General features: G+C 43.7%; 1 protein-coding gene across 2 annotated transcripts in view; it reads right to left on the bottom strand.

The window, feature by feature from the left end:
- Positions 1-27,029, bottom strand: part of GRIN2A (glutamate ionotropic receptor NMDA type subunit 2A) — a 407,150-nt gene that overhangs the window by 85,741 nt on the left and 294,380 nt on the right. For both annotated transcript variants that reach the window (XM_075285943.1, XM_075285944.1), the window contains one exon: positions 4,076-4,190. In XM_075285943.1, the coding sequence (XP_075142044.1) occupies positions 4,076-4,190 (115 nt within the window). The remainder of the gene's footprint in view (positions 1-4,075; positions 4,191-27,029) is intronic.

The raw sequence follows: 27,029 nt of genomic DNA, 5'->3' as shown, positions 1-27,029 counted from the left end.
ATGTCTGTCTAAAGAGTAAGCACTGGTGGCAGAGTGGACGTATAATATATCATAGTGGATTAGCAATGATTTATCTCTGTACTCTGAGAGTAATGTCACAGTGTATAGATAAAACAAAATGGTGCCGGCCACTGGTTACACTAAAAAAATCATAGCAAAGTTATGTCGCCAATAATGGCCACAGCTCAGCTATGATTTGGCACCTGATTTAGTGCTAAAGCCAAATGACCAAAGGTCCAAATCTTAGTAGGGCAACAACTGCTAAAACTGGCTTTGGTACGATTTTCACAGTTGCAATATACTGTATATACTCGAGTATAAGCCGACTTTTTCAGCACAGTTTCTATGATGAAAAAGCCCCCCTCGGCTTATACTCGAGTCAGGGTCCACGGAGCACAGAAAACTGGAAGGACCTGCATAAATTAAATGAAGGGGGAGTCAATAAGTTTTACCAGTTTCTTTTTGTGGTAAAATTAGGGGCCTCGGCTTATATTCGGGATGGCTTATACTCGAGTATATACGGTAAATGCAAATGAATCGTATATTTTAACATCACATGTGGTTCTCTTTAAAGTAATCTGAGTTACTGAGTGTTACACCTATATATATACCTTCTCATACTTCATTTTGTTCAGGATATGTTGGGTAGAAAGATGATAAATTTGAGTGCAGGTAGAGGTCCATGAAAACGGACAAAATAAGAAATGACTAATAGCGGTCATGTGAATAACTCCCATTCATGGACATTGAATTTAATGCTGCAGTGTGACATTCATTAAAAAAAATGGACATCACACGACCAAAAAAACGAACGCCACATGGATCTGTTGTGTCAATGTAGCTTTAGCTAAAACTGAGCCCCATAGCCAGCCATCTTCATTAGAAGCTCTTCTGCTTGCTGCACCAGGAGAGGAGCTCCGAAATCAGAATATCAGTGCTAGCGTCACAATTAAAGTATATTAACGAGTTCAACTAATTTCTATTTCCAAAAGGTACAAATTACTTTTCATATCCCTAGTAAAACCCTAAAAGAGAGCTTGTTAGGGCAATTTGGGACACTAACCCACCAACAGGTCAATATGAACCAGCCTTGTTGTAAAGTTTTTGTACACCGAACCTTTGTATTTGCCTAGAGATGACTCCGATGAGTCGCAATGCAACGTTTTTATCTCTGGTACTCCCGACACCTAGTGGTACTGGTCGAAAGGAACATTTTAGTTCTATGAACTAGAATAACTTGCTATAAATGGGGATAATGTCACTCCTTAGGGAGAGACCACCTTTTCAGGTGTGTGGAGACTTATACAGCCATTGTTGCTCCACTGCAAGGGAACATGGGAAGAATATGCAAATCTGTCTCCCAAGATGTAAACAGGGAGACAGTGCCTCTGACAGTACCTCTGTCTACCTGTTTACATATGGGGAGACAGATTTGCATATTCTTCCCATTGCTATAAATGGGCATACAAATGAGGATTACTAATTTCTCAATGTTATTTTCATTTGATTTCTAGATCACACTGACCAAAAACAAAAGCCTGTCATTTTTAAAGTTTATATATAATACATAACAGAATGAACAGCCCAGATTATTTTTCTGGGGTGGCTGTTTATTGGATGTAATTATGTTCATGAGTGAAACTCTATTAGGGTAATATCCTTGATATTGTCTACCTGACATGTTGTGTGACGCTCCGGTGGTAAAGATATAACATTGGTCCCCCATATGGTTGTACATAGCACACAATCAAACAAATTATATAAATCAGGGTAATAAATCAACATATAGCTGAAAGCATGAGCGGTTCTTTCACAAACACTGCACAGTAATAAATCCCATTCCAGATTACCCTGCTGAATGTATAGCATGCTCTGCAACCATGTCAGTCAAGCTGTCTAACACAGCAATCCTGCTCCGTTTATGCATGACTTGGAGATAAAGCAGATGAGAGAAATGACAATCTTCAGATAGAGGTAAATAATGTTTTACACACCACACTTCTATTGCTCAAACAACATATTTGTATTTGATCAGGTCTGAGATAAAGCCCTTTCAATGTCACCTGTCTGGAGCAGTAAATGTACTAGAAGCTACAGTAGATGATGGGGCGGTGCGCCGTCCACCCTGGCTTGACCTTTTACCATTACCCTTGAAATGTCTCGAAACAGCTACAGAATATTTTGGTGCTTTATAATCAAGAGAACTAAATAAATAGGTAACAAGAAGAAACTGCAAAAATACTCTTTGCAGGATAAGTAAGGGCCCATTCGCACAGTGTGCAAATAGGAATTGAGAAGTACACCTCAGATTCCTACTTATTTTGAGGCCCTTTGGATTTCTGACATGATCTTCATTCACTGATCAGTCATACATTAATAGGGCTGATCAGCTGAGTGTCTCAAGTCACGGGCTCTGCTGCTGATCAGCGTCCTACTTCAATATCTGTCTCCCATTGAAAACAACGAAAGACAGATTCAGGACAGAATCTGCAATCTGCCTCAAAATCATCTCCAAATTCTGCGATGTGAACATTCCCTATATGAACTACATGCTCAACATCGGGCAATATATGAGCAATAGTGTAACATTGAGTACCTCCTTATGCCTCTCTTACAGTCATATGTTGTAGTCATGGTCAGTGCAACATCCATTATCATGCACATACATGCACCTATTCATACAGTATCAATGTCATATGTTCGTGAGCCACTAATATTTGGAATAGGTGGAATGTCAATGAGGAGGATTCAGCAAAACTGAGATATTGTGTAGAGATGAGCGAGTGGTGAAATATTCGAGATTCGATATTCGTTTCGAGTAGAGCCTCAATATTCGACTACTCAATCAAATATCGAATCCCATTACAGTCTATGGGAAAAAATGCTCATTTCAGGGGAAACCACTATTCGACTAAAGGAGAGTCACCAAGTCCATGAGTAGCAGGAGGAGAGTGTTTAGGAGGAACGCTGTGCAGTTAAAGTGCACGGACGCCATTATAGTCTATGGGGTCCGTGCACTTTAACTGCACAGCGCTTGCAGTTGCGCTGATATTCCATTTGGGGGCGTCCTCCTGCGGACTCCTTCTGGACGGGAGGCAAGCGCTAATGTGAACCAGCCCTTATTTTTCCTGCAGAACCAGCATTGATTGGCCGAATGCTATACACTATATAACATTCGGCCAATCAACGCTGGTTCTGCAGCAGGCTCGTCTTTGCTAGTCGGGAGAGCTGTCAGCTTGCGTTTATGCGGGAGCTGACTTTTTCTCATAGGAATGCATCGACCAGCATTGATTGCACAGTAGTCTCCATCGTGGTCCGGTCTTAGACTCCGCCTCCTCACAGACAAGCCTCCGGCAGAACCAGCGTTGATTGGCCGAATGCTGTACACTGGCCAATCAACGCTGGTCAATGCATTTCTATGAGAAAAAGTCAGCTCCCTCGTAACAGCAAGCTGCCAGCTCTCCTGATTAACAAGGACGAGCCTGCTGCAGAACCAGCATTGATTTGCCGAATGCTATACAGTGTATTGCATTTGGCAAATCAACGCTGGTTCTGAATCGAATCATTACTGCGAATAATGATAGTATTCAAACAAGTACGAGTATTTTGAATACCTACTTGATCGAATACCTACTCGTTCATCTCTAATATTGTGCATCCCCTGGACTGGCAGTGGATGCACCCAGTTCATGATGATGCGAATGTCTTCTTATGAATTATCCGCATCCTCCTCGAGCTAGCATGGCTTATAGCTGGGGTAGATTTCTATCATCATTTATACACAAGAATAAAGTAAATGTCAAAGAATGAGTTTTGCCCGATGGGACTACTTGCACCTTACCCTCCAGCTCAGAAGCCAGGACCAAAACTCCACTATAGTCACAACTGGAGTTAAAAAGTTGCAAAACACAGGCTTGTGACCAATTTATGCCAAAAAAGTGGCATTAAATAATAATGATTTTTCCCAATAGGTCTTGAGCTCACATACAAAAATATAGAAATCATATACAGTAAATCCTGCCACAAAGACTTACTTGCCAGTTTCTAAGAAATTCTACGATATAGGCTTACTTGCCTTTTCCCACTCTCTTTCCGTGTTCAGCAGTACAACCACCAGTTTTGGATTTGCTTGATAACCATCTTCCGTAAAGGACAGATCTCTGCCATCCCATGTCACATTGATCATAAATCTGCCAAAATGGAAAACAGACGTTTAGAAGGAGATCAATGAGCCATCAAACAGTTAAATAGTAAATTAATTCAGTCACAATAGGGGTGGAGAAGAAAACAAAATGAGGAAGAAGACGCAAGTTTTTCTTTTATCAGTCATTGGCTATGAAGTGGACTCACCTGGTCATCTCTGGAAGGGTGAAATCCAATCCATGTGTTATCCAGATTTACCGGCTTTAACTTCATGTTGGGTGCAGGACTCCTATAGCATCCTAGTTATCTTTCATGGCAGGAGTCCCTGCCTCTCAACAACATACCGTCCCATATCATCTACAGTACAAGACAGTATGTCGCAGGGAGGCATGGACTCAGAACATCATAGATACCTATAGTGCCAGGAGTCCTGCTCCCTGAATGAAGTTTAGCTGATAAATCTGGCTAACACACAGACTGAGCTTCGTGGCTGAAACATCCTTAGACTGAGACCCCACCGTGCGGAAACACAGCTTTTTTTGTTGCAAATTTTGTTACTTTTTTTGAGCCAAAGTCAGGATTGGATTGAGCAAAAGGTAGAAGTATAAGAGCTTTTTATAGAGTTCCCATTCGTTTTGTATCCAATTTTGGCTTTGACTCTTAAAAACTGCAACAAAATCTGCAACAAAAAAAAAGCTGCATTTTCGCACCGTAGGGCCTTAGCCTTAGGGTGTATTTACACTTTCAGATTTTCAAATGCAGAAGCCAAAACCAGGAGTGTTCTCTATAGCTTTACTCCCCATGTCTGGTTTTGGCTTTGGTTTTTGCTTCATTGTAAAGGGGAGAAAGTACAGCGGACAGGCACTACTTCTCTTTCTTGATTCCAGCTCTGCTTTCGGCTTCAGATATGGAATCCACAAAACCTGCAAGTGTGAAATGGCCTTAGGTAAAGTGCCTGACCCAGTGACAGATTACCTTAATAAAATGAAATGCATTATTTTCGCCAAATGCAGAACATGCCGCCTACATGGTGGAAAATTATCATTGTAAACTTTATAGATAATGGGATAAACTTATAAATGAATTTTTACAAGATTAATGACATACAAAGTCCCAATTTTTGGTAAGTGCCATGCAGAGTGGGCAGAGCAGAATGAGTGGGCACAAGCTGAAGCCAACTAATAATGAAACCTACTCCAAATTTCAGTATCTGATGCACAAAACTATTACCCATTCAGTGACCGGCTCCTTCAAGGCTTCGATGAACAGACTGTTTTTTCGAGTTTTTCCATCGCTACATACCAAGCCTTATGGCTTCTTTATGTTTCCATTAATGTAGCTTTATGAGGACAAGTTTTTATATGTGTGTAATGTTTTGATTTTTTTTATGTTTTATTATTTATTAAACATTTTGTGACATGGAAATTCATACATTGCTGTGATTTTAATTATATACCGCTAATAAGAATCCACGTGATGACTTGGGTGACAGATCTTTCTCTATCTTGAATTTCAGAATGATTTTTGTTGTTGGGCTCTTTATAGCGTGGTTTACCCATTTTGCTCTCTGCGCTGACAATGATTTGATTTGCTGCTTAAAAATCAATAGCGTGACATCTGCTCTAGTGATTTTATGGCTATCTTTTGGAACATTTTGATGGCATTTTTAGGCTGTGAATTTTCCTGACAAATTTGCAGCTGCAAAATTATTAGAGTGTCATGGACCTTAAGCAAACTGTGAATTGATGCACAAGCATATCGGTATAATTCACCCGCCTTACTTACATCCCTACAGCTACTGGAATCATCTGGGTAATGATCTTTTCTCAAGTATAGTTTTGTGTGTGTGTATATATATATATATATATATATATATATGAAAAAATTTAAATACTCCTCAAAAGTTTTAGGTATGTATTTAGACAGAAGTATTCTACAAATTTACCCACTCAACTGTAAGCAATGAATGCCCTGTAGACTCACTGACTTCCTGCACAATTGACGCTAATATTTTGCAACGGGTTAAAGGATATGAATACATATATTAATACATTATACTCAGCACTGCTAAATACAATAAATAGTGGATAATATATAGGCCTTCATCAAAAATAATAATGGATTCTCTCCCATTCTATAGCTGGTTTAAGCCACCACATCCCCATCCTAAAGGTGGCCAATCGATGTTGGCCAAATGTGGTTTCAACCAGGAGCTATTCCTTCCTATTCACTCGTATACATTTACGGCCAACTCATCCAAGTGTGAATGTGTTTTCACTGGGGAGAGTAAAGTAAACTGCTGCCAACGTCTCTGGCGTCAGTGTATCTCCCAGTGGAACATGATAAAATTCTACATACCTGATGATGATTTCCTCTAAAATCATCTATTGGGTAAAAGTGAAAAGTCCCCCATATACATACCATAAAATAGTTGTCTGGTGCCCCAAAAATTAGACGTTTGGGACAACTTTACTTTATGTGTATGAAGACCTTTAGGTATAGGTTAGAAATGAGCGAACACTAAAATGTTCGGGGTTCGAAATCCGATTCGAACAGCCGCACACTGTTCGACTGTTCGAACGAGTTTTGAACCCCATTATAGTCTATGGGGGGAAATGCTCATTTCAGGGGTACGCAACATTCGATAAAATTCTACTTACCAAGTCTATGAGTGAGGGTCGGGCTGGATTCTTCTCCCAGCACAGCGTCCCTGCGTCCTCTTCCACCTTGAATTCACTCTGCTAGGCATCGGGCCTGGGCAGAGCCGACTGCGCATGCCCGCACTACAAGTGGACATGCGCAGTCGGCTCTGCCCAGGCCCGATGCCTAAGCAGAGTGAATTCAGAGCCGGAAGAGGACGCGGGACGCTGCGCAGGGAGAAGACTTCTAAAGGTAAGAGAAGAACCAGTGTTGATTGGCAATGTATAGCATTCTGCCAATCAACGCTGGTTCTGCATCGAATCTTAACTTCGAACAGCTAGTAGTACTCGATCGAGTACGAGTATTTCAAATACCATAGTATTCGATGGAACACCTACTCGATCGAGTACTACTTGCTCATCTCTATTATAGGTATTGATCCTACAATTTTACATCTCTGCTCACCTTCAGACTGACTGTTTGCAAAGAATCCCTAGCTGTATCTAGTTCACACACAGAACTTCATGGAGAGGAGAGGGGGAGGAGGAGGCTACTGCTGCTCAACCAATTTATTGTCTCATTCTATGCCATGTACTATCTTATCTGGACTGCCATGATGGTGTCTTATAAGCAATATAGGCAATTCTCCTCTGGGAAAAAGATATGCAAATTAACTGTTTTTAAAATACAAAGAAAGATTTACCTCTAGCGCCACTGGCAATGGCAAAAATTCAATGTCCGATTCTCTAAACAAGCCTTAGGACACACAAAACTAGGACACACCCCAAACTGTGCCTCTAAAACGGCTGTCTGCAGATGCGTGAATTATCGTCAAGTCTTGGGTGTCCCAGAAGACAGAAGACGGCAGTATTTCAGACTACATGAGTGTGCGTTGAGTAGTCTGAGGAACTGGTGGCTAGTTTATAGATATGGGCAAGGAAACTGGAGGAACATCACCAGAAGGATTATAAATGAGGGTACCAGCTATTGTAACCATCATTGCCTTATTTTGATTATTGTTATGATTATTTATTGTGAGATTATTGAGAATCCTAGGTTTGCTTTATAGGAGATAGTTCATTTCCAGGACAATCAGTCTTAGGTCTGGTTTTCCCTTTACATATAGCAGGAGGCAAGATGGCACCAGAATTCTCCAGGATAGGAATAGAACAAAACCTTTTTAAATATATGATGATGAAATATTTTTGAATACTTAGTTATTAGAGATGAGCGAACAGTGTTCTATCGAACTCATGTTCGATCGGATATTAGGCTGTTCGGCATGTTCGAATCGAATCGAACACCGCGTGGTAAAGTGCGCCATTACTCGATTCCCCTCCCACCTTCCCTGGCGCCTTTTTTGCTCCAATAACAGCACAGGGTAGGTGGGACAGGAACTACGACACCGGTGACGTTGAAAAAAGTAGGCAAAACCCATTGGCTGCCGAAAACATGTGACCTCTAATTTAAAAGAACAGCGCCGCCCAGCTTCGCGTCATTCTGAGCTTGCAATTCACCGAGGACGGAGGTTTCCGTCCAGTTAGCTAGGGGTTAGATTCTGGGTAGGCAGGGACAGGCTAGGATAGGAAGGAGAAGACAACCAACAGCTCTTATAAGAGCTAAATTCCAGGGAGAAGCTTGTCAGTGTAACGTGGCACTGACGGGCTCAATCGCCGCAACCCAGCTTTCCCAGGATCCTGAATGGAATACACTGTCAGTGTATTCCCGTATACCCGATATATACCCCCGATACCCGTTCCAACGGTGTGCCCCCCCACCTTCACCCCAGAAATACCCTGCAAGTCCCCTAGCAATAGGATTGGGGCTATATACACCCACTATTTTTGCTACTGCCATATAGTGCCATTGTCTGACTGGGAATTCAAAGAATATATTGGGGTTACATATAACTTCAATTCCAGGGAGAAGCTTGTCAGTGTAACGTGGCACTGACGGGCTCAATCGCCGCAACCCAGCTTTCCCAGGATCCTGAATGGAATACACTGTCAGTGTATTCCCGTATACCCGATATATACCCCCGATACCCGTTCCAACGGTGTGCCCCCCCACCTTCACCCCAGAAATACCCTGCAAGTCCCCTAGCAATAGGATTGGGGCTATATACACCCACTATTTTTGCTACTGCCATATAGTGCCATTGTCTCACTGGGAATTCAAAGAATATATTGGGCTTACATATAACTTCAATTCCAGGGAGAAGCTTGTCAGTGTAACGTGGCACTGACGGGCTCAATCGCCGCAACCCAGCTTTCCCAGGATCCTGAATGGAACACACTGACAGTGTATTCCCGTATACCCCATATATACACCCCAAATCCCCGTTCCAACGGTGTGCCCCCCCACCTTCACCTCAGAAATACCTTGCAAGTCCCCTAGCAATAGAATTGGGGCTATATACACCCACAATTTTTGCTACTGGTATATAGTGCCATTGTCTGACTGGGAATTCAAAGAATATATTGGGGTGACGTGCACCCACAATTTTTGCTACTGCTATACAGTGCCATTGTCTCACTGGGAATTCAAAGAATATATGGGGGTTACGTGCACCCACAATTTTTAATACTGCTATACAGTGCCATTGTCTGACTGGGAATTCAAAGAATATATGGGGGTTACGTGCACCCACAATTTTTAATACTGCTATACAGTTCCTTTGTCTCACTGGGAATTCAAAGAATATATGGGGGTTATGTGCACCCACAATTTTTAATACTGGTATACAGTGCCATTGTCTGACTGGGAATTCAAAGAATATATGGGGGTTATGTGCACCCACAATTTTTAATACTGGTATACAGTGCCATTGTCTGACTGGGAATTCAAAGAATATATTGGGGTTATGTGCACCCACAATTTTTACTACTGGTATATAGTGCCATTGTCTGACTGGGAATTCAAAGAATATATGGGGGTTATGTGCACCCACAATTTTTAATACTGGTATGCAGTGCCATTGTCTGACTGGGAATTCAAAGAATATATGGGGGTTATGTGCACCCACAATTTTTAATACTGCTATACAGTTCCTTTGTCTCACTGGGAATTCAAAGAATATATGGGGGTTATGTGCACCCACAATTTTTAATACTGGTATACAGTGCCATTGTCTGACTGGGAATTCAAAGAATATATGGGGGTTACGTGCACCCACAATTTTTAATACTGCTATACAGTTCCTTTGTCTCACTGGGAATTCAAAGAATATATGGGGGTTATGTGCACCCACAATTTTTAATACTGGTATACAGTGCCATTGTCTGACTGGGAATTCAAAGAATATATGGGGGTTATGTGCACCCACAATTTTTAATACTGGTATACAGTGCCATTGTCTGACTGGGAATTCAAAGAATATATTGGGGTTATGTGCACCCACAATTTTTACTACTGGTATATAGTGCCATTGTCTGACTGGGAATTCAAAGAATATATGGGGGTTATGTGCACCCACAATTTTTAATACTGGTATACAGTGCCATTGTCTGACTGGGAATTCAAAGAATATATTGGGGTTATGTGCACCCACAATTTTTACTACTGGTATATAGTGCCATTGTCTGACTGGGAATTCAAAGAATATATGGGGGTTATGTGCACCCACAATTTTTAATACTGGTATACAGTGCCATTGTCTGACTGGGAATTCAAAGAATATATGGGGGTTATGTGCACCCACAATTTTTAATACTGCTATACAGTTCCTTTGTCTCACTGGGAATTCAAAGAATATATGGGGGTTATGTGCACCCACAATTTTTAATACTGGTATACAGTGCCATTGTCTGACTGGGAATTCAAAGAATATATGGGGGTTATGTGCACCCACAATTTTTAATACTGGTATACAGTGCCATTGTCTGACTGGGAATTCAAAGAATATATGGGGGTTACGTGCACCCACAATTTTTAATACTGCTATACAGTTCCTTTGTCTCACTGGGAATTCAAAGAATATATGGGGGTTATGTGCACCCACAATTTTTAATACTGGTATACAGTGCCATTGTCTGACTGGGAATTCAAAGAATATATGGGGGTTATGTGCACCCACAATTTTTACTACTGGTATACAGTGCCATTGTCTGACTGGGAATTCAAAGAATATATTGGGGTTATGTGCACCCACAATTTTTACTACTGGTATATAGTGCCATTGTCTGACTGGGAATTCAAAGAATATATGGGGGTTATGTGCACCCACAATTTTTAATACTGGTATACAGTGCCATTGTCTGACTGGGAATTCAAAGAATATATTGGGGTTATGTGCACCCACAATTTTTAATACTGGTATACAGTGCCATTGTCTGACTGGGAATTCAAAGAATATATTGGGGTTATGTGCACCCACAATTTTTACTACTGGTATATAGTGCCATTGTCTGACTGGGAATTCAAAGAATATATGGGGGTTATGTGCACCCACAATTTTTAATACTGGTATACAGTGCCATTGTCTGACTGGGAATTCAAAGAATATATGGGGGTTATGTGCACCCACAATTTTTAATACTGGTATACAGTGCCATTGTCTGACTGGGAATTCAAAGAATATATGGGGGTTATGTGCACCCACAATTTTTACTACTGGTATACAGTGCCATTGTCTGACTGGGAATTCAAAGAATATATTGGGGTGACGTGCACCCACAATTTTTGCTACTGCTATACAGTTCCATTGTCTCACTGGGAATTCAAAGAATATATGGGGGTTATGTGCACCCACAATTTTTAATACTGGTATACAGTGCCATTGTCTGACTGGGAATTCAAAGAATATATGGGGGTTACGTGCACCCACAATTTTTAATACTGCTATACAGTTCCTTTGTCTCACTGGGAATTCAAAGAATATATGGGGGTTATGTGCACCCACAATTTTTAATACTGGTATACAGTGCCATTGTCTGACTGGGAATTCAAAGAATATATGGGGGTTATGTGCACCCACAATTTTTAATACTGGTATACAGTGCCATTGTCTGACTGGGAATTCAAAGAATATATTGGGGTTATGTGCACCCACAATTTTTACTACTGGTATATAGTGCCATTGTCTGACTGGGAATTCAAAGAATATATGGGGGTTATGTGCACCCACAATTTTTAATACTGGTATACAGTGCCATTGTCTGACTGGGAATTCAAAGAATATATGGGGGTTATGTGCACCCACAATTTTTAATACTGCTATACAGTTCCTTTGTCTCACTGGGAATTCAAAGAATATATGGGGGTTATGTGCACCCACAATTTTTAATACTGGTATACAGTGCCATTGTCTGACTGGGAATTCAAAGAATATATGGGGGTTATGTGCACCCACAATTTTTAATAACTCTATAGGATCAGAGGTGACTAAAGTAAATATCCAACCAAATAGTGTCCCTCCCAAAACGAGAAAATATTAAAATATAACTTTTATTGATATATTAAAATTGTCTTAAAATATTGTGTGATTCCCTATAAAAGAGAGCACCAATCCAAGAAGAACTCCACACTAGTGCTAACTGGTCAAGTAGATCAGTATTCATTTACACACTAAACCATATAAGGCACTAGAGGGGTTAATACTGCTGCTATCATTACCTAGCAGCTTCTGAACACTTAAAGACAGCACACCTTAGTTCTGAAGAGATTGTTTCCTATTGTCATCTAGAAACACCTATCCCTGTCAGTAATAGCGCTGTCCCTAGGTTCAAAGGGCACCTGACCAATACACTGAATTACTGCCTAGATGATTAGCAGCAATTCACTCCTATTAAAGCAAGAAGTCTAGTCTCTACGCGTTTCGTTTACTTATAAAACTCATCAGGAGACTTCACTATCCCTGTCTATTAAATTCAGGTTCAAATTTTACCACCCAAATATTGGTGTGCGGTCATAACCGCAGTTCACGGGACCCTTGTGGTGGGTGCCGCTACTTTCATAAGGTCTGACTACTGGTATACAGTGCCATTGTCTGACTGGGAATTCAAAGAATATATGGGGGTTATGTGCACCCACAATTTTTACTACTGGTATACAGTGCCATTGTCTGACTGGGAATTCAAAGAATATATTGGGGTGACGTGCACCCACAATTTTTGCTACTGCTATACAGTTCCATTGTCTCACTGGGAATTCAAAGAATATATGGGGGTTATGTGCACCCACAATTTTTAATACTGGTATACAGTGCCATTGTCTGACTGGGAATTCAAAGAATATATGGGGGTTATGTGCACCCACAATTTTTAATACTGGTATACAGTGCCAGTGTCTGACTGGGAATTCAAAGAATATATGGGGGTTATGTGCACCCACAATTTTTACTACTGGTATACAGTGCCATTGTCTGACTGGGAATTCAAAGAATATATTGGGGTGACGTGCACCCACAATTTTTGCTACTGCTATACAGTTCCATTGTCTCACTGGGAATTCAAAGAATATATGGGGGTTATGTGCACCCACAATTTTTAATACTGGTATACAGTGCCATTGTCTGACTGGGAATTCAAAGAATATATGGGGGTTATGTGCACCCACAATTTTTAATACTGGTACACAGTGCCATTGTCTGACTGGGAATTCAAAGAATATATGGGGGTTATGTGCACCCACAATTTTTAATACTGGTATACAGTGCCATTGTCTCACTGGGAATTCCACAAATAATTTGGGGATTCATTCACCCTACATCTCAGGCTCTTGCCATATTCACCCAGGTTGTCAGTGCTGCACCAGCTCGTTCCCAGACAGCTCGGCCCGAAAAACACGTTACCTATATAGAGGATTTGGACAATGAAGACAACATGTTCTAAATCTAATGTCTGCACCTTCTCCAGAATTAAAATAAAGGCAGCGTTTAACTTTCAAATAGCACTGCACAAAGGAAGAGCTTATCAGCTTGTCTCATGACATGCTACTGAAAAGTTTAATTTGTGTATCTTAATGTAAATATAGTTGTATAAGCTTTTTGGGTTTTAGGCACTGCCAAGTTATTTATTACCACCAGCTCCCTTATAATGATGATGACGCCAAAGTCACTGTGGGTGTTCAGAGCTCACAGCTTTGGGTGACATTTGTCTTGCTCTCTGTCGGTACCAGCTGTCTTTTTGGATACCGTAAAGTTATGTTGACTTTATTAACAGCTATAGAAGCTTTAGCCAGGTTGTGACGGTGTGTAACCCTAACAACACTAAGTGGGATACACATTAATAGTCAGTCTATGTACGCTAAACGTATCACTGAAGTAATTTTTTTTCCCTCTCCCCTAATATAAGAAAGGAACAGACATTAGACCTAGACCGGGGTTCGAGGCTTGAAAAAATCCAGTATTATTTGTTCTTCATGATGTGAAATATGTGTTGAAAAGCAACCCAAGATGAAGTCAGCCATGTGTGCCAGTGTGTTACTTGGCATGCCTTTGCTGGCCCCAACTGTAAGGGTCACTCTCCATTTCCTCCATTTTCCACTCCCCTTCACACCATTTGTGGTGAAGCAATGGGATGCACTGAAGTGCACCCTCTAGCCTCGTGTGGGATAGGGACATCAGATGCCACTCCAACCCCCTCGTCTTCCTCCGCCAGCCAACGGTGCGAAGATGAGAGGAGTGTGCTCTGAATGTTTTCTGCCTAGCAGAGGCTAGTTCTCACTTACGAAAATGGCCCCACTTTGACCTGTATATCAGGCACAATGGTGTAGGTTTCAAAGAAACATGGCACCAACAAGTTGGAAAACGTGGGCCATGCGTGGACCGTGTTTGAGTCTGGCAAGCTCCAGATCTGCTACCAGGTTCCAGCCATTATCACAGGCGCAAAAATGCCAGGCCCCAGGTGTAGCAGGGAAAAAAAAATGCCATCTCAGCCAGGATGGCATCCCTGACCTCGGAGGCACTGTGCTGTCTGTCCCCCAAGCTGATCAGTTTCAGCACGGCCTACTGACATCTCCCCATGCCAGTGTTACAGTGTTTTCTGCTAGTAGCTGGGGTGGAGGTTGCAGCTTCGTAGAGTTTCAGTCTACTCCTGCCATGAATTTTGGCCTGGGAGAGGAGATAGGCCACCCCAGTTTGCACCCGGGGAACAGACTCCACCACATTCACCCTGCCTGTCATTAAAGATAAGCACTGCAGCATCCCTGACCACAGGCGCTTGTCCATGTGTCGGTGGTCAAGTGGACCTTGCAGCAAAGCGCAGAGCTCTGGGCCCGACTGATGTTATGGGACACATGCAGGCGCAAGGCAGAGACAGCACACCAAGAGAAGTAGTAACGGCTAGGCCCAGCATAGGGAGGTGCCCCAGCTGCCATCTGCTGACGGAAGGCCTGGGTCTCCAGAAGCATAAACAAACACCAACATCTCCAGGGCCAGCAGTTTATCGATGAGGCTGTTACAGGCTTGGGCATGGGGGTGGGTTGTATTGTACTTCTGCCTGCAATGAAAAGCTTGGGAAATGTGGAGTGGCTGGGAAGAGGCGCATGATGGTGCAGGCCAAAAGGGCGCATGAGGGTGAACTCCCCAATGTGTCAGAGATAGGTGTGTAGGTGTCCTTGCATCATATACTTGCACCATATTTGGCTTTGGAAGTTAATTTTGTGCCAAAAAGTGGTTAAGACAGCGATCCCTCAGCTACTCCCGTTACACTGTCTATTGAAGTTACCATCTGTGGAAGTGGACCACCATTTCTAAGATCCCAAAGGAAGCAGGCAAGAGATGTGCAGTTCAGAAAAAAAGATGAGAAAATAAGTTTAGGCTGTAGAGCACAGAGGGATCGGAGAGGACAGAGCTGGTGTCGGCCAGGTATTCCCACAACATGCGCCTATACTTGTCCCTCCTGGTGACACTAGGCCCCTGAGTGGCAGTAATTTGTCCAGGGGGGCCATTAACGTGTTCCAGACCTAGGAATAAGTCTTCCAACAGGGTAGAGTTTTGCATGCCTTTGCTTCTACCCACTGTTTTTGCTGCTTAGCTTCCCTCCACATCTACTCTGCTTTCACCCCTAAACATCACCCCAGTTTATGCCTTTGCTTCTACCCAGGTTTTTTGTTGATTTAGCTTCCCTCTACATCTACACTGCTTTAGCCCCTAGACATCACCCCTGTCCATGTGGGGTCGGTGGCCTCGTCATCCACCAACTCCTCTTCCAATTGCGCACTGCCCCCTTACTGCAAACCGCACATGACCACAGCTTGCCTTGATGGCAACTGTGTCTCATGATCCCCACTTAGGTCCAGACAAGTCGGTGGCGGGTCCAAAACCCCAAAATTGGAAGGAAATGGCAGATGCTGCAGTATTTCTAACACCTGTTCCTGGTGCTCGGGCCTGGTCTGTGTTGTACCCTGCACCCTGCTTAACGCATCTGCCATATCCGAAGTTGTGCTGAGCGCATGCTAATGTTTCGTGTCCAGTGCAATGGATGGGATGGGATTTCACATAAGTCTGCCACCCATGGCCACTCATGGTTGAGCAACTGAGGGAGTTGACTTTGACGAACCCGAGGGTTTTGGAGTTGGAACTACATCAAAGGTCTGTGCTGCTCACACACTCTGCTCAACACATGATATGTTTAGTGCCAGCAGTGTGGAGACGTCGCACAACAGCCGTTGTTCCAGCAGGTACAGGCGTTGTAGGAGTGCATAGAGGCTAGCAGCGGCAACTATACACTTTAAAAACTATCCGCACAAGCGCCACACTTTCACCAGTAGCTCAGGAACATTGGGGTACCTTTTTCAAAAGATTAGCAGCAATGAGTTAAAAACGTGGCCCAGGCATGGAATATGTTGCAGGCTGCCAAGCTACAGAGCCAATCCCAGGTTACGGCCATTATCACACATGACAACATGCCTGGGCCCAGGTGCAGTGGCAAAAACCACATTGCCGTCTCATCGAGGATGGCATGACTCACTTTGTAGGCAGTGTGCTGTCTGGCCCCCAAGCTGATGAGCTTCAGCACGGCCCGCTGACGTCTCCCCACACCAGTGTTGCAGCGTTTCCAGCTCGTAGCTGGGGTCAATTTAACAGCGGAGGAGGGTGGTGTTTCAGCCCTCCTCCCAGGAATGTTGTGTGGGGAGACAAGTCAGGCCACCACATTTTGCGACCCGGTCCACGCCTCAACTACATTCAACCACTGTGCCCAAATTGAAAGGTAGCGTCCCTGTCCGCATGCACTTGTCCATTCGTAACTGGTCACATGGAACTTCAGGGCTAAGCGCTGAATTTAGGGACCGCCTCATGTTTGGGGGAAAGTGCTGGTGTGGACGGCACAGTGCGGTGGCGCAGTAGACACTCTGCCCAAAAAGGGCAGAGTGTCCCCCAGCCGGGATTCCAACATCTCCTGGGCCAGATTTCTTGAGATGAGGCCGTTGAAGCCTTGGGCATGTGGGTGGGTTGCGCTGTACTTTAGCATGAAATGAAAGGCTTGGGAGATGGGGAGTTGCTGGGAAGAGGCGCATGATGGCGCGGGCAAAAGGAGAAATGGCAGGAAAAGGTGAGGATAAGGGTGAACTCCCCAAAGTGTCAGAGGCAGATGTGGAGGTGTCCTGGCTCCTGGTCTGGACTGCAGCGCCAGCCCTGTCAACAGTGGAAGAGGCAGTGGCCGCCAGGCCAAACGACGATTATCCTGCGCTTGCTCTCACCCACTGAGCCCAGGGCTTGCCTTCCAAATGATGGCACCCGCAAGAGGTGGTGAGATTCCTCTCCGCAGATCTCCAAACCATCTTGGACTTGCAAATTGCACTAAATTTGTCATGTAACTGACATGTATATGATGAGTCTATCCATTGTCTGTTCATTTTGGTGAAAGTCAGCCTGTCAGCTGACAGACAGCTGTGCTTGTCAGTGATGATGTCACCGGCTGCTTGTACCCCCAGTTTTTGCTGCTTAGCTTGCCTCCACATCCACACTGCTTTTGCCCCTACACATCACCCCTATCCATGCCTGTGCCTCTAGCCATAAGTCTGCCACCCATGGAAACTCATGGTGCAGAAAGTGAGGGAGCTGACTCTGAGGAACCCTTGGGTTTTGTAGCTGGTACTCCATCAAAGGTCTCTGCTGCTCACACACCCTGCTGAACATACGGTATCTAGGGTTAGAGCGTGTGGTGACCTCGCACAACAGTAGGTGCTTCAGGCAGATGTAGGCCTTGCTGGAGTGTATTGCGGCTAGCTCCAGGTACTGTAGACTTGGGAAAGTGGGTGTCCAAGTGCCGCACTTTCACCCTTAGCTCAGCTAATTTGGGGTATGTTTTTAAAAATCATTGCACCACTACATTGAACATGTGGGCCAGGCATGGAACGTGTTGGAGGCTGGCAAGCTCCAGAGCCCTCCAACAAGCTAAAAAACCTGGCCCCAGGGGCAGCGGGGATAAACAAATTGCCATCTCATCCAGGATGGCATCCCTGACCTCAGAGGCAGTGTGCTGTCCGTCTCCCAAGCTGATGAGCTTCAGCCCAGCCTGCTGACGTCTCCCCACACCAGTGTTGCAGCGTTTTCAGCTCGTAGCTGGGGTAAATCTAACAGCGGAGGAGGAGGAGGGTGGTGTTTCAGCCCTCCTCCCAGGAATGTTTTGTGGGGAAACAAGTCAGGAAAATTCTTGAAACGGGAGAGTTTTGCATCTTTGCCCTTGCTGCCTATGGACATCCCTTTGCCTCTAGCCACCATTTTCCCTGCTTTGCTTGCCTCCACATCCACACTGCTTTTGCCCCTAGACATCACCCCAGTCCATGCCTTAGCTTGTACCCCCAGTTTTTCCTGCTTAGCTTGCCTCCACATCCACACTGCTTTTGCCCCTAGACATCACCCCAGTCCATGCCTTAGCTTGTACCCCCAGTTTTTCCTGCTTAGCTTGCCTCCACATCCACACTGCTTTTGCCCCTAGACATCACCCCAGTCCATGCCTTAGCTTGTACCCCCAGTTTTTCCTGCTTAGCTTGCCTCCACATCCACACTGCTTTTGCCCCTAGACATCACCCCAGTCCATGCCTTAGCTTGTATCCCCAGTTTTTCCTGCTTAGCTTGCCTCCACATCCACACTGCTTTTGCCCCTAGACATCACCCCAGTCCATGCCTTAGCTTGTACCCCCAGTTTTTCCTGCTTAGCTTGCCTCCACATCCACACTGCTTTTGCCCCTAGACATCATCCCTATCCATGCCTCTTCCCCTAGCCATAACTCTGCCACCCCTGGAAACTCATGGTGCAGAAATTTTGGTTGCTGACTTTGAGGAACCCTTGGGTTTTGTAGATGGAACTCCATCAAAGGTCTGTGCAGCTCACACACCCTGCTCAAGATATGGTATTGTAGGGTTTCAGCGTGTGTGAATGACGGACAACAGCCTGTGTTTGGACAGATGTAGGCCTTGCTAGAGTGTTTTTAGGCTAGCAGCGACTCCTGTGCACTTGCAAAAGTGGGCGCACAAGCGCCGCATTTTCAACAGTAGCTTCGGTACATTTGGGTATGTTTTTAAAAAACTTTGCACCACTAGGTTAGACGTGGGCCAAACATGGAACGTGTTGGAGGCTGGCAAGCTCCAGAGCCGCTACCAGGTTCCAGCCATTATCACAGGCGTAAAAATGCCAGGCCCCAGGTGTAGCAGGGAAAAAAAAATGCCATCTCAGCCAGGATGGCATCCCTGACCTCGGAGGCACTGTGCTGTCTGTCCCCCAAGCTGATGAGCTTCAGCACCGCCTGCTGACGTCTCCCCACACCAGTGTTTTAGCGTTTGCCGCTAGTAGCTGTGGTGGAGGTTGCAGCGTCGTAGGGTTTCAGTCTACTCCTGCCATGAATTTTGGCCTGGGAGAGGAGATAGGCCACCCCAGTTTGCACCCGGGGAACAGACTCCACCACATTCACCCTGCCTGTCATTAAAGATAAGCACTGCAGCATCCCTGACCACAGGCGCTTGTCCAAGTGTCGGTGGTCAAGTGGACCTTGCAGCAAAGCGCGGAACTAAGGGCCCACCTGATGTTGAGTGACACGTGCTGGTGCAAGGCGGGGACGCCACACCGGGAGAAGTTGAGACGGCTAGGGACGGCATAGTGAGGTGCCACAGTTGCCATCAGGTCCGGGAAGGCGGGAGTTTCAACAAGCCGGAACGCCAACCTCTCCTGGGCCAGCAGTTTAGCGATGTTGGCGTTCTAGGCTTGCGTGGGTGGGTGGTTAGCGGTGTATTTCTGCCGGCGCTCCAATGTCTGAGAGATGGTGGGTTGTTGTAAAGAAGCGCCTGATGGTGCCTTTGATGGTGCAGGAGAAGGAGATAAGACAGAAACAGGGGAGGATGAGGAAGAAGTCAACAAAGTGGCGGAGGCAGATGAAGTGATGTCCTGGCTCGTCCTCTGGAGTGCATCGCCAGCACTGTGAGCAGAGGCAGTGGCATGAACGGCGGGCGACGTTTGTCCTGCCGTTGCTGCCTGCCACTGATTCCATTGCTTGGATTCCAAATGACGGTGCATTGAAGTGGTGGACAGGTTGCTCTTCTCAGGGCCCCTACTCGATTTCGAGAGGCAAATTGTGTAGACGACACTATATCTGTCCTCGGCGCATTCCTTGAAAAAACTCTACACCTTCAAGAAACGTGCCCTCGATGGGGGAGTTTTTCTGGGCTGGGTACAAAAGGGAACATCTTCGGACATTCCGGGTCTGGCCTGGCTTCGGCAAAGCAGCTGACCTCTGCCTCTGGACATGTCTCTGCCTCTAGCTACCCTTTTTGGTGCTGCACCTGCCTCAACATCCACACTACTTTCCCAGCTTGACATCTGCCTTGTCCAGGTGGGGTCGGTGTCCTCGTCGTCCACCACCTCCTCTTCCAACTCCTGTCTCGCCTCCTCCTCCTGCACAATGCGCATGTCAACTGGCTGCCCTGACAGCAACTGCGTCTCATCGTCGTCGATGAGGGTGGGTTGCTGGTCATCCGCCACCAAATCGACCGGAGATGGAATGGAGGAGACTCTAGTGTTTGAGCATCTGGACACAGATACTCGTCTGTTAGGTCCGTGGAATCGCGAAATGGAGGGGCAGGTTGCGGTACAGTCAAAGGAAGGGAGAACAGCTCTGGGGAGCAGGGACAGTTGGGGTTATTATTCTGAGAAGATTGGGAATTTTGGGTGGAAGGAGGACAAGACTGTTGGGTAAGAGGAGGTAGAGGCTGACTGGCTGGTGGACAATGTGCTTTAAGCGTTATCCGACAGCCATTGCAAGACCTGTTCCTGGTTCTCGGGCCTACTAATCTTTGTACCATTCTGCCTAGTTAATGTGGAACTTTTGTGCAAAGCGCAGAACTTAGGGCCCGCCTGATGTTAAGGGACACACGCTGGTACAAGGCTCAACTCACCCTAAGTGCCAAAAACACTGCTGGTGCAAGGCTCTACTCATGCCAAGGGCCTCAATCTCTGCTGGTAGCTCAGCTTAAGGTCATGTAACTTTGTTTGGAAGGGCTCATGTTAAGGGCTAGAAAAGTGAATTTTGGAAGGTCTTACCACATCACACACACACACACACACACACACACACACTCAAAATGACAGTTAAGGGTGAGGGCTTTTGGAATTCCCATTGCCTATTCCATTTGTGGTTGTCATGGGGAACGTGATTTAAAGGGGTGGTTGTTACTGTTTGTTGAGCTTAAATTGGGGTTTGTGTCCATCCATTTGGGGAGTAAAGAAGGTTTCCAGGTATTTTCCCACTTTGATAGAGGTTTTTTTGAATGTGGAAAGTGTGTAGTTGTTAGGCAGTGATGTTGGGGTAATAGAGGGTCTTTGGTGTGTTAGATGCCCCCAGGCATGCTTCCCCTGCTGTCCCAGTGTCATTCCAGAGGTGTTGGCATCATTTCCTGGGGTGTCATAGTGGACTTGGTGACCCTCCAGACACGGATTTGGGTTTCCCCCTTAACGAGTATCTGTTCCCCATAGACTATAATGGGGTTCGAAACCCGTTCGAACACACGAACATTGAGCGGCTGTTCAAATCGAATTTCGAACCTCGAACATTTTAGTGTTCGCTCATCTCTATTAGTTATCACTAAAATTACATTTTAATTTTTCTTTTATATGTACCAAGATTTTTATCCCATAAAGCTAAACTTCTTTATACTAAACTACAAGCTTTAGTTTGCAAATAAGATCATCTTAAATGATAAAGAGGTTTGAGAGATTTTATGTTTTGCCATTGTAGTGAATCTTGGTTAAACCTCGGTCTGAATGAAGATTTATGTATACTCAAGCAGTGGCTAAGCAATAGCTGCTCTGTCATTCATATGGCAGTCTTGAAATGTGTAAGGTAATTGAAATTGGTGTGTGGAGGGATATTGCTTTGGAGAAAGGCTCAAAGAGCAGAGCGGCCTTGATCTTGGGTAGAGAAGTAGAAAGGCTAAATCAATGGCAAACTAGTCTGAATGCACAAATATCTGCACACCGCATAGAAAGAGAATACTCAGATACTTTCTCAGTTCTATCTAACAGATGGTGACACTTGGCAAGGAACTGGTTTAAGCAAGTATCAGAACTGAAATCCAGAAACTGAAGCTCATTTAAAGGGAGAGAGCAGAGGTTGTCCTTAAAGGGGACTTCTCATCTGTAGAGAAAAAAAAATGTGTTTCTCCTGCGTTTTTCTTTGCAATGATTTTTTTTTTTTTTGGTGCATTTGACTATGTGGGGGCTTAGCCTTAGAGGGGTTTTCAGGGCCCAAAAGGATTTTTCATATTGATGACTTTTCCACAGGATAGGTCAACAGTATCTGATCTGTGGGGGTCTGACATCTGGACCATGTATCGATCAGTTGTTCCAGGAGCCTCCTTGTACAAGAAGCTGCAGTAGTGGATGGGGGGAACATGCACCCTGCTCCTATTCAAGTAATAGATACAGAGCTGCGGCCATTCCACTGCACTTCTGGTGCCTGGAGGTGGCCAGAACACCTGATCTGTGCTGGATCAGAGTGATGGACCCAAGGATCACATATTGATGACCTATGTTGTGGATAGGTCATCAATATATAAACTCCATTTAGGGCTGGATAACCCCTTTAAAAATACTATGTTATTTATATTTAAAAAATGATGGGCCGTGAATCATAGATGCCAAAGTATAGAGCGAAACATATTGACTTATACGAGAGAGATTTCTGGTATGTTTTACTGTATGTGTATACAGCTCAGGATAATGCTTTGATGTTATATGCATTTTAGGGTTTTAAGGCTTTATACAGCCTTTTGGGTTGTAAAAAGCAATAATACAGCACAAATGGAGGTGTCTACAGTTCTACTCCTATTCTGCATGTCTCCAAGCATACAGAAGCACTCTTATTTTTTCTGTAAGATTCTGTCTGAATAGCATCTTGCGTTGCTTGAAGTATAAGAGATTCTCCACTAGAAGTGCTGTGTGAAACCTTTCAAGATCTCTGCTTTTACTCATTCAGTGGGACCCTCAAATGTTTACTTAAAGGTAACCTGTCAAAGCAATTTTGGACAATAAACCACCCTAGCATATGAACCAGACTTTCAGCATCCCAAATATCCCTGTTGTAAAGCTATCCGCACCCTCATAAAAAGAAACAATCTACTTGTGCCTGTGCAGGGATTCAGTGATGTGGGGAAAGTACAACTCAGTTTCACTGCGCATACACCAAAATTTTAGCGCATACGTAACAAAGTTGGGGTATACTTCACGGCTTAATTCAACTACTATGCAAGTGTCCAGAACACCAGAGATAAGTGTGATTAGCTTTGTAACAGGACTATTTGGAACACTAGACCTCAGTCCATAAAGACCTGTAAATGGTTTTGTATTCAAAATCACCCTGACAAGTTCCCTTTAAAGAGGATGAAAATTGATTCTGGTCATGTGTTACAATTGTGGTAGACGGTTGGAATCTGGTAGCCAGCTGGAAAAAGCCAGGAGCAGTCAAGAATAGCCAAGTTGTAGCCCAGGGTGCAGCCTGAAGTTCTGATCGCAAGGTGATAATTTAGTGAAGAGTAGAACCGTCTAGGAAAGAGACTGGAAGCAAGAGACTGGAACAAGTCACAATACTCGAGCAATGGCTGAACTGCCTCATGGGTATAAATATGCCCAAACAGGAAACAAGATGGCTTCACATTGGCACAGATAGGTCATCTTTGTTAAAGGAAATTCCTAAGATAAATGCAGCAGCCTCCAATGGTGAGGAGTGGAAGTGCAACACAACAGTTCAGAGTGAGAGAAACAGCGGCCACTGGTGGTAGATTAGAAAAATACACCAGGATTCTGACAGCATGTGATGGACACACAGGTATACCTGTCGTATAAATTTATGATCAGTGTACCCATATTTCCAGATGTTGTGAGGAGAAATTGAGGAAATGTATTTTGGAACTTTTTATTATACAATAAATTATTTTTATTTGCTGAAGCCATAGAACTCCTCTTACTGTAATTTACACTGGTCATGTCCAAACTGTCACCTTATACAGCAGTAAATTGCTGCCTCCCATTGTTAGCGTCTCCACAGTACTGTATATCAGTATAATGATACCCGTTTCCTACACCATTGCTTTTTTAACAACGCTGATTTGCTTTGCACAAAATCTTTACAGAAGGAAAAAGCAGGAAAGAAGCGAGCATGAAATATGTAATGTGGCCAAAATCTTCCTAGAAGCAATGTAATCAGAGCAGTAGCATCTGTTTTCCCTTAAGGAAGAGAAATGCTTCAAAGTAGGAAGCATTATTTTACCCGCAGGGCAGGACCTTCAGTTTGTATCAAAATTTAGTAGAACTTTAATAACATTTGTTTAGTTTTTACATTTCTCCAGCTGTTTGCTGAAATTACTTCGAGCTCATGGAAAAAGAAAGCTAAAGTCTATCTGTCTTCAGGCTGCGATATTTTACATATTTGCCTCTGATAAACCTGATGGGCGACTTTATGATGAACATATTTTATTAAAAAAGTTTGCCCACATCGTATGTGCGGGAATAAAATAGTTTCCGGCTAATTGAACATGGTGCAGTCTTTTACCAGTGAAAAACCTTACAGTTAAGATCTACCTTTAGGGTATGTCGACACAAGATGGATACGCGGCTGATTTGTCTCCATGGAATTGCGTATGGGAAATCCTCAATGTTTACAATAGCAGCAAAGTGAATGAGATTTAACCAAGTCTCATCCGTACATTGCAGAACAAAATCCACAGTAAATCCACATGGAAATGGACCTGCTATAAAATTTTTAAATTTGTACCACATCACTTTATACTGCCGATTTTCATCCTTTGAATGGATGTGGTGAAGTCTACAGCAAAAACAGCAAAAACCAATCTGCATGTAACTTATAAGGGTTTTACCATAGTTTTGTGATAAAATCCATAAAAGATTTTATCAGCTGAATTTACATCCCATGTGGACTTACTCCAAGGCTAGGTTGAATTTAAGTCAGTATTGCACCAAATTCAAGCTCAATGTGCATGCAGATTAGCAACATAATGAAAGTAACCAAACTGAACCTCGACGCAAATTCTGAATCACCCGCATAATGTACGGCAAATTCTGCGGCATCCTGAAGTAAAGAAACATCCATCGCTGCCTCCTACTGAAAACATCAGGAGAAAGATTCTAGATGGAATTCACAGCTGATTTTGAAGCAGAATCCACCTTAAAATCAGCTCCAGATTCCTCCATATAAACTTTGAAAACCTTATTAGTGAAATGTATGCACAATGAATCCTAAATACAAATGTTAGGAATAATATATAAAATGACAATTGTGAGTTTTATCATAGTCAATGACCTATGAGTCAATGAGTTTGTTCCAATTGTGAAATGGTAGGAAGATTGGACTGGCTATGCACCATGTAAAACCATACTACCTGTTGTAGTAAATGGTTGATTATGTAATGCAAAGATAACGGCCTGAATGAAGGTTGCTTTCTTGTGCTGTCCACTTTGGCTCACATAAGAAGATCCTGCGAGTGGCATCTCCCTTTAAGACGTCAATATGCAAGGGCAACATGGTGGCTCGGTGGTTAGCCTTGCAGCGCAGGAGTCCTGTGTTTGAATCCTGCCAGGAACAACATCTGCAAGGAGTTTGTATGTTCTTCCCATGTTTGCGTGGATTTCCTCCCATTCTACAAAAACATACCGATAGGAAAGAAAATGTACATTGTGATTGCTATAAGCGGCTCACAATCTACATTTATAAAAAAGATGCCAATATGCCCTACTAGTGTATATAGAGAGGTGCAGAGCCTTAAAGGTCTGCTTTCTATCATTCATTCTGCTTACTTTCAGTGGTTAAAAATCAGTTCATGGCCATTTGATGAATACACAGGTCTATAGCTTGTTATGCATCTGCATCCACTGAGAATAAGCAGAATAAATGACAACAAGCAGAGATTTAGAAAACTGAGAAATTTATACAGAAAGTATATCTGAAAATTGGACAGATTTGGGCAAACCCTTTAACTAAAGGCTAATCAACGCCATTCTACTACTGAAAGACTGCGTACTATAAATCTTCTTTACCTGTCTCACTTCAGTGCACCAGAGGGCAAGGGTAATAAATTTACAGAGCACGGATTGCCTGCCATCAATGGAAATCAAAATGAAGGTCAATAAAGTTTATTTAGCCATAGGGTGGTGAGGATGACCTGTGGCCCCCGCGGCTTCTGGATCTGGTCACAGCTGCAACCACTGTGACGCCAATAGTTATGCCAGTGGATAGGGAATGTTCTGATGAGGAAATTCCTCTTAATAGACTTCCCTTGGCTATTTATTGTTAATATCACTACTATCCTGAGGATTGTGTCTGCAAATTTAGACAAATTGTTAAGATCTCATTCTCCCATAGCTTAGTATACATATAGTACAGTATTACACTGCTTAATATTATACTAACCATTCATAGATATATGTGTGTGTGTGTGTTTTTGTCAATCTAAACACAGGAAACCATAAAGTAGATGTAATGAATAGATCCTTGCAGTTGTGTAAAAGTTGCCAGGTTAAAATCACATCCAGGGATGTTTGGGCAGAATAATAATCCAATGAATTGAGCGCAAGCTGCAGCGTTCACCTTTAAACTACGATGGGCTGGCTGTCCTGTTAAATATTCCCACTCAGTGCAGACATGAGCTTATTATAAAGCAGAACGTGACAACTCCGCAGAGTAAACCGCATTTGTCACAACTGTTTCTCATTTTCTTTCACAAATAATTCCTGTCACCACTGTAACGCAGAGCCCTGAATACAACCATTTACGATTTGAATAGAATATAATGGAAAGCC

Source organism: Leptodactylus fuscus, chromosome 8 (assembly GCF_031893055.1).
Source record: "Leptodactylus fuscus isolate aLepFus1 chromosome 8, aLepFus1.hap2, whole genome shotgun sequence".
In the NCBI taxonomy this organism is placed as follows: Eukaryota; Metazoa; Chordata; class Amphibia; order Anura; family Leptodactylidae; genus Leptodactylus; species Leptodactylus fuscus.
Note: the sequence above shows the minus strand (reverse complement) of the source record. Positions and strands in the feature narration are given on the sequence as shown.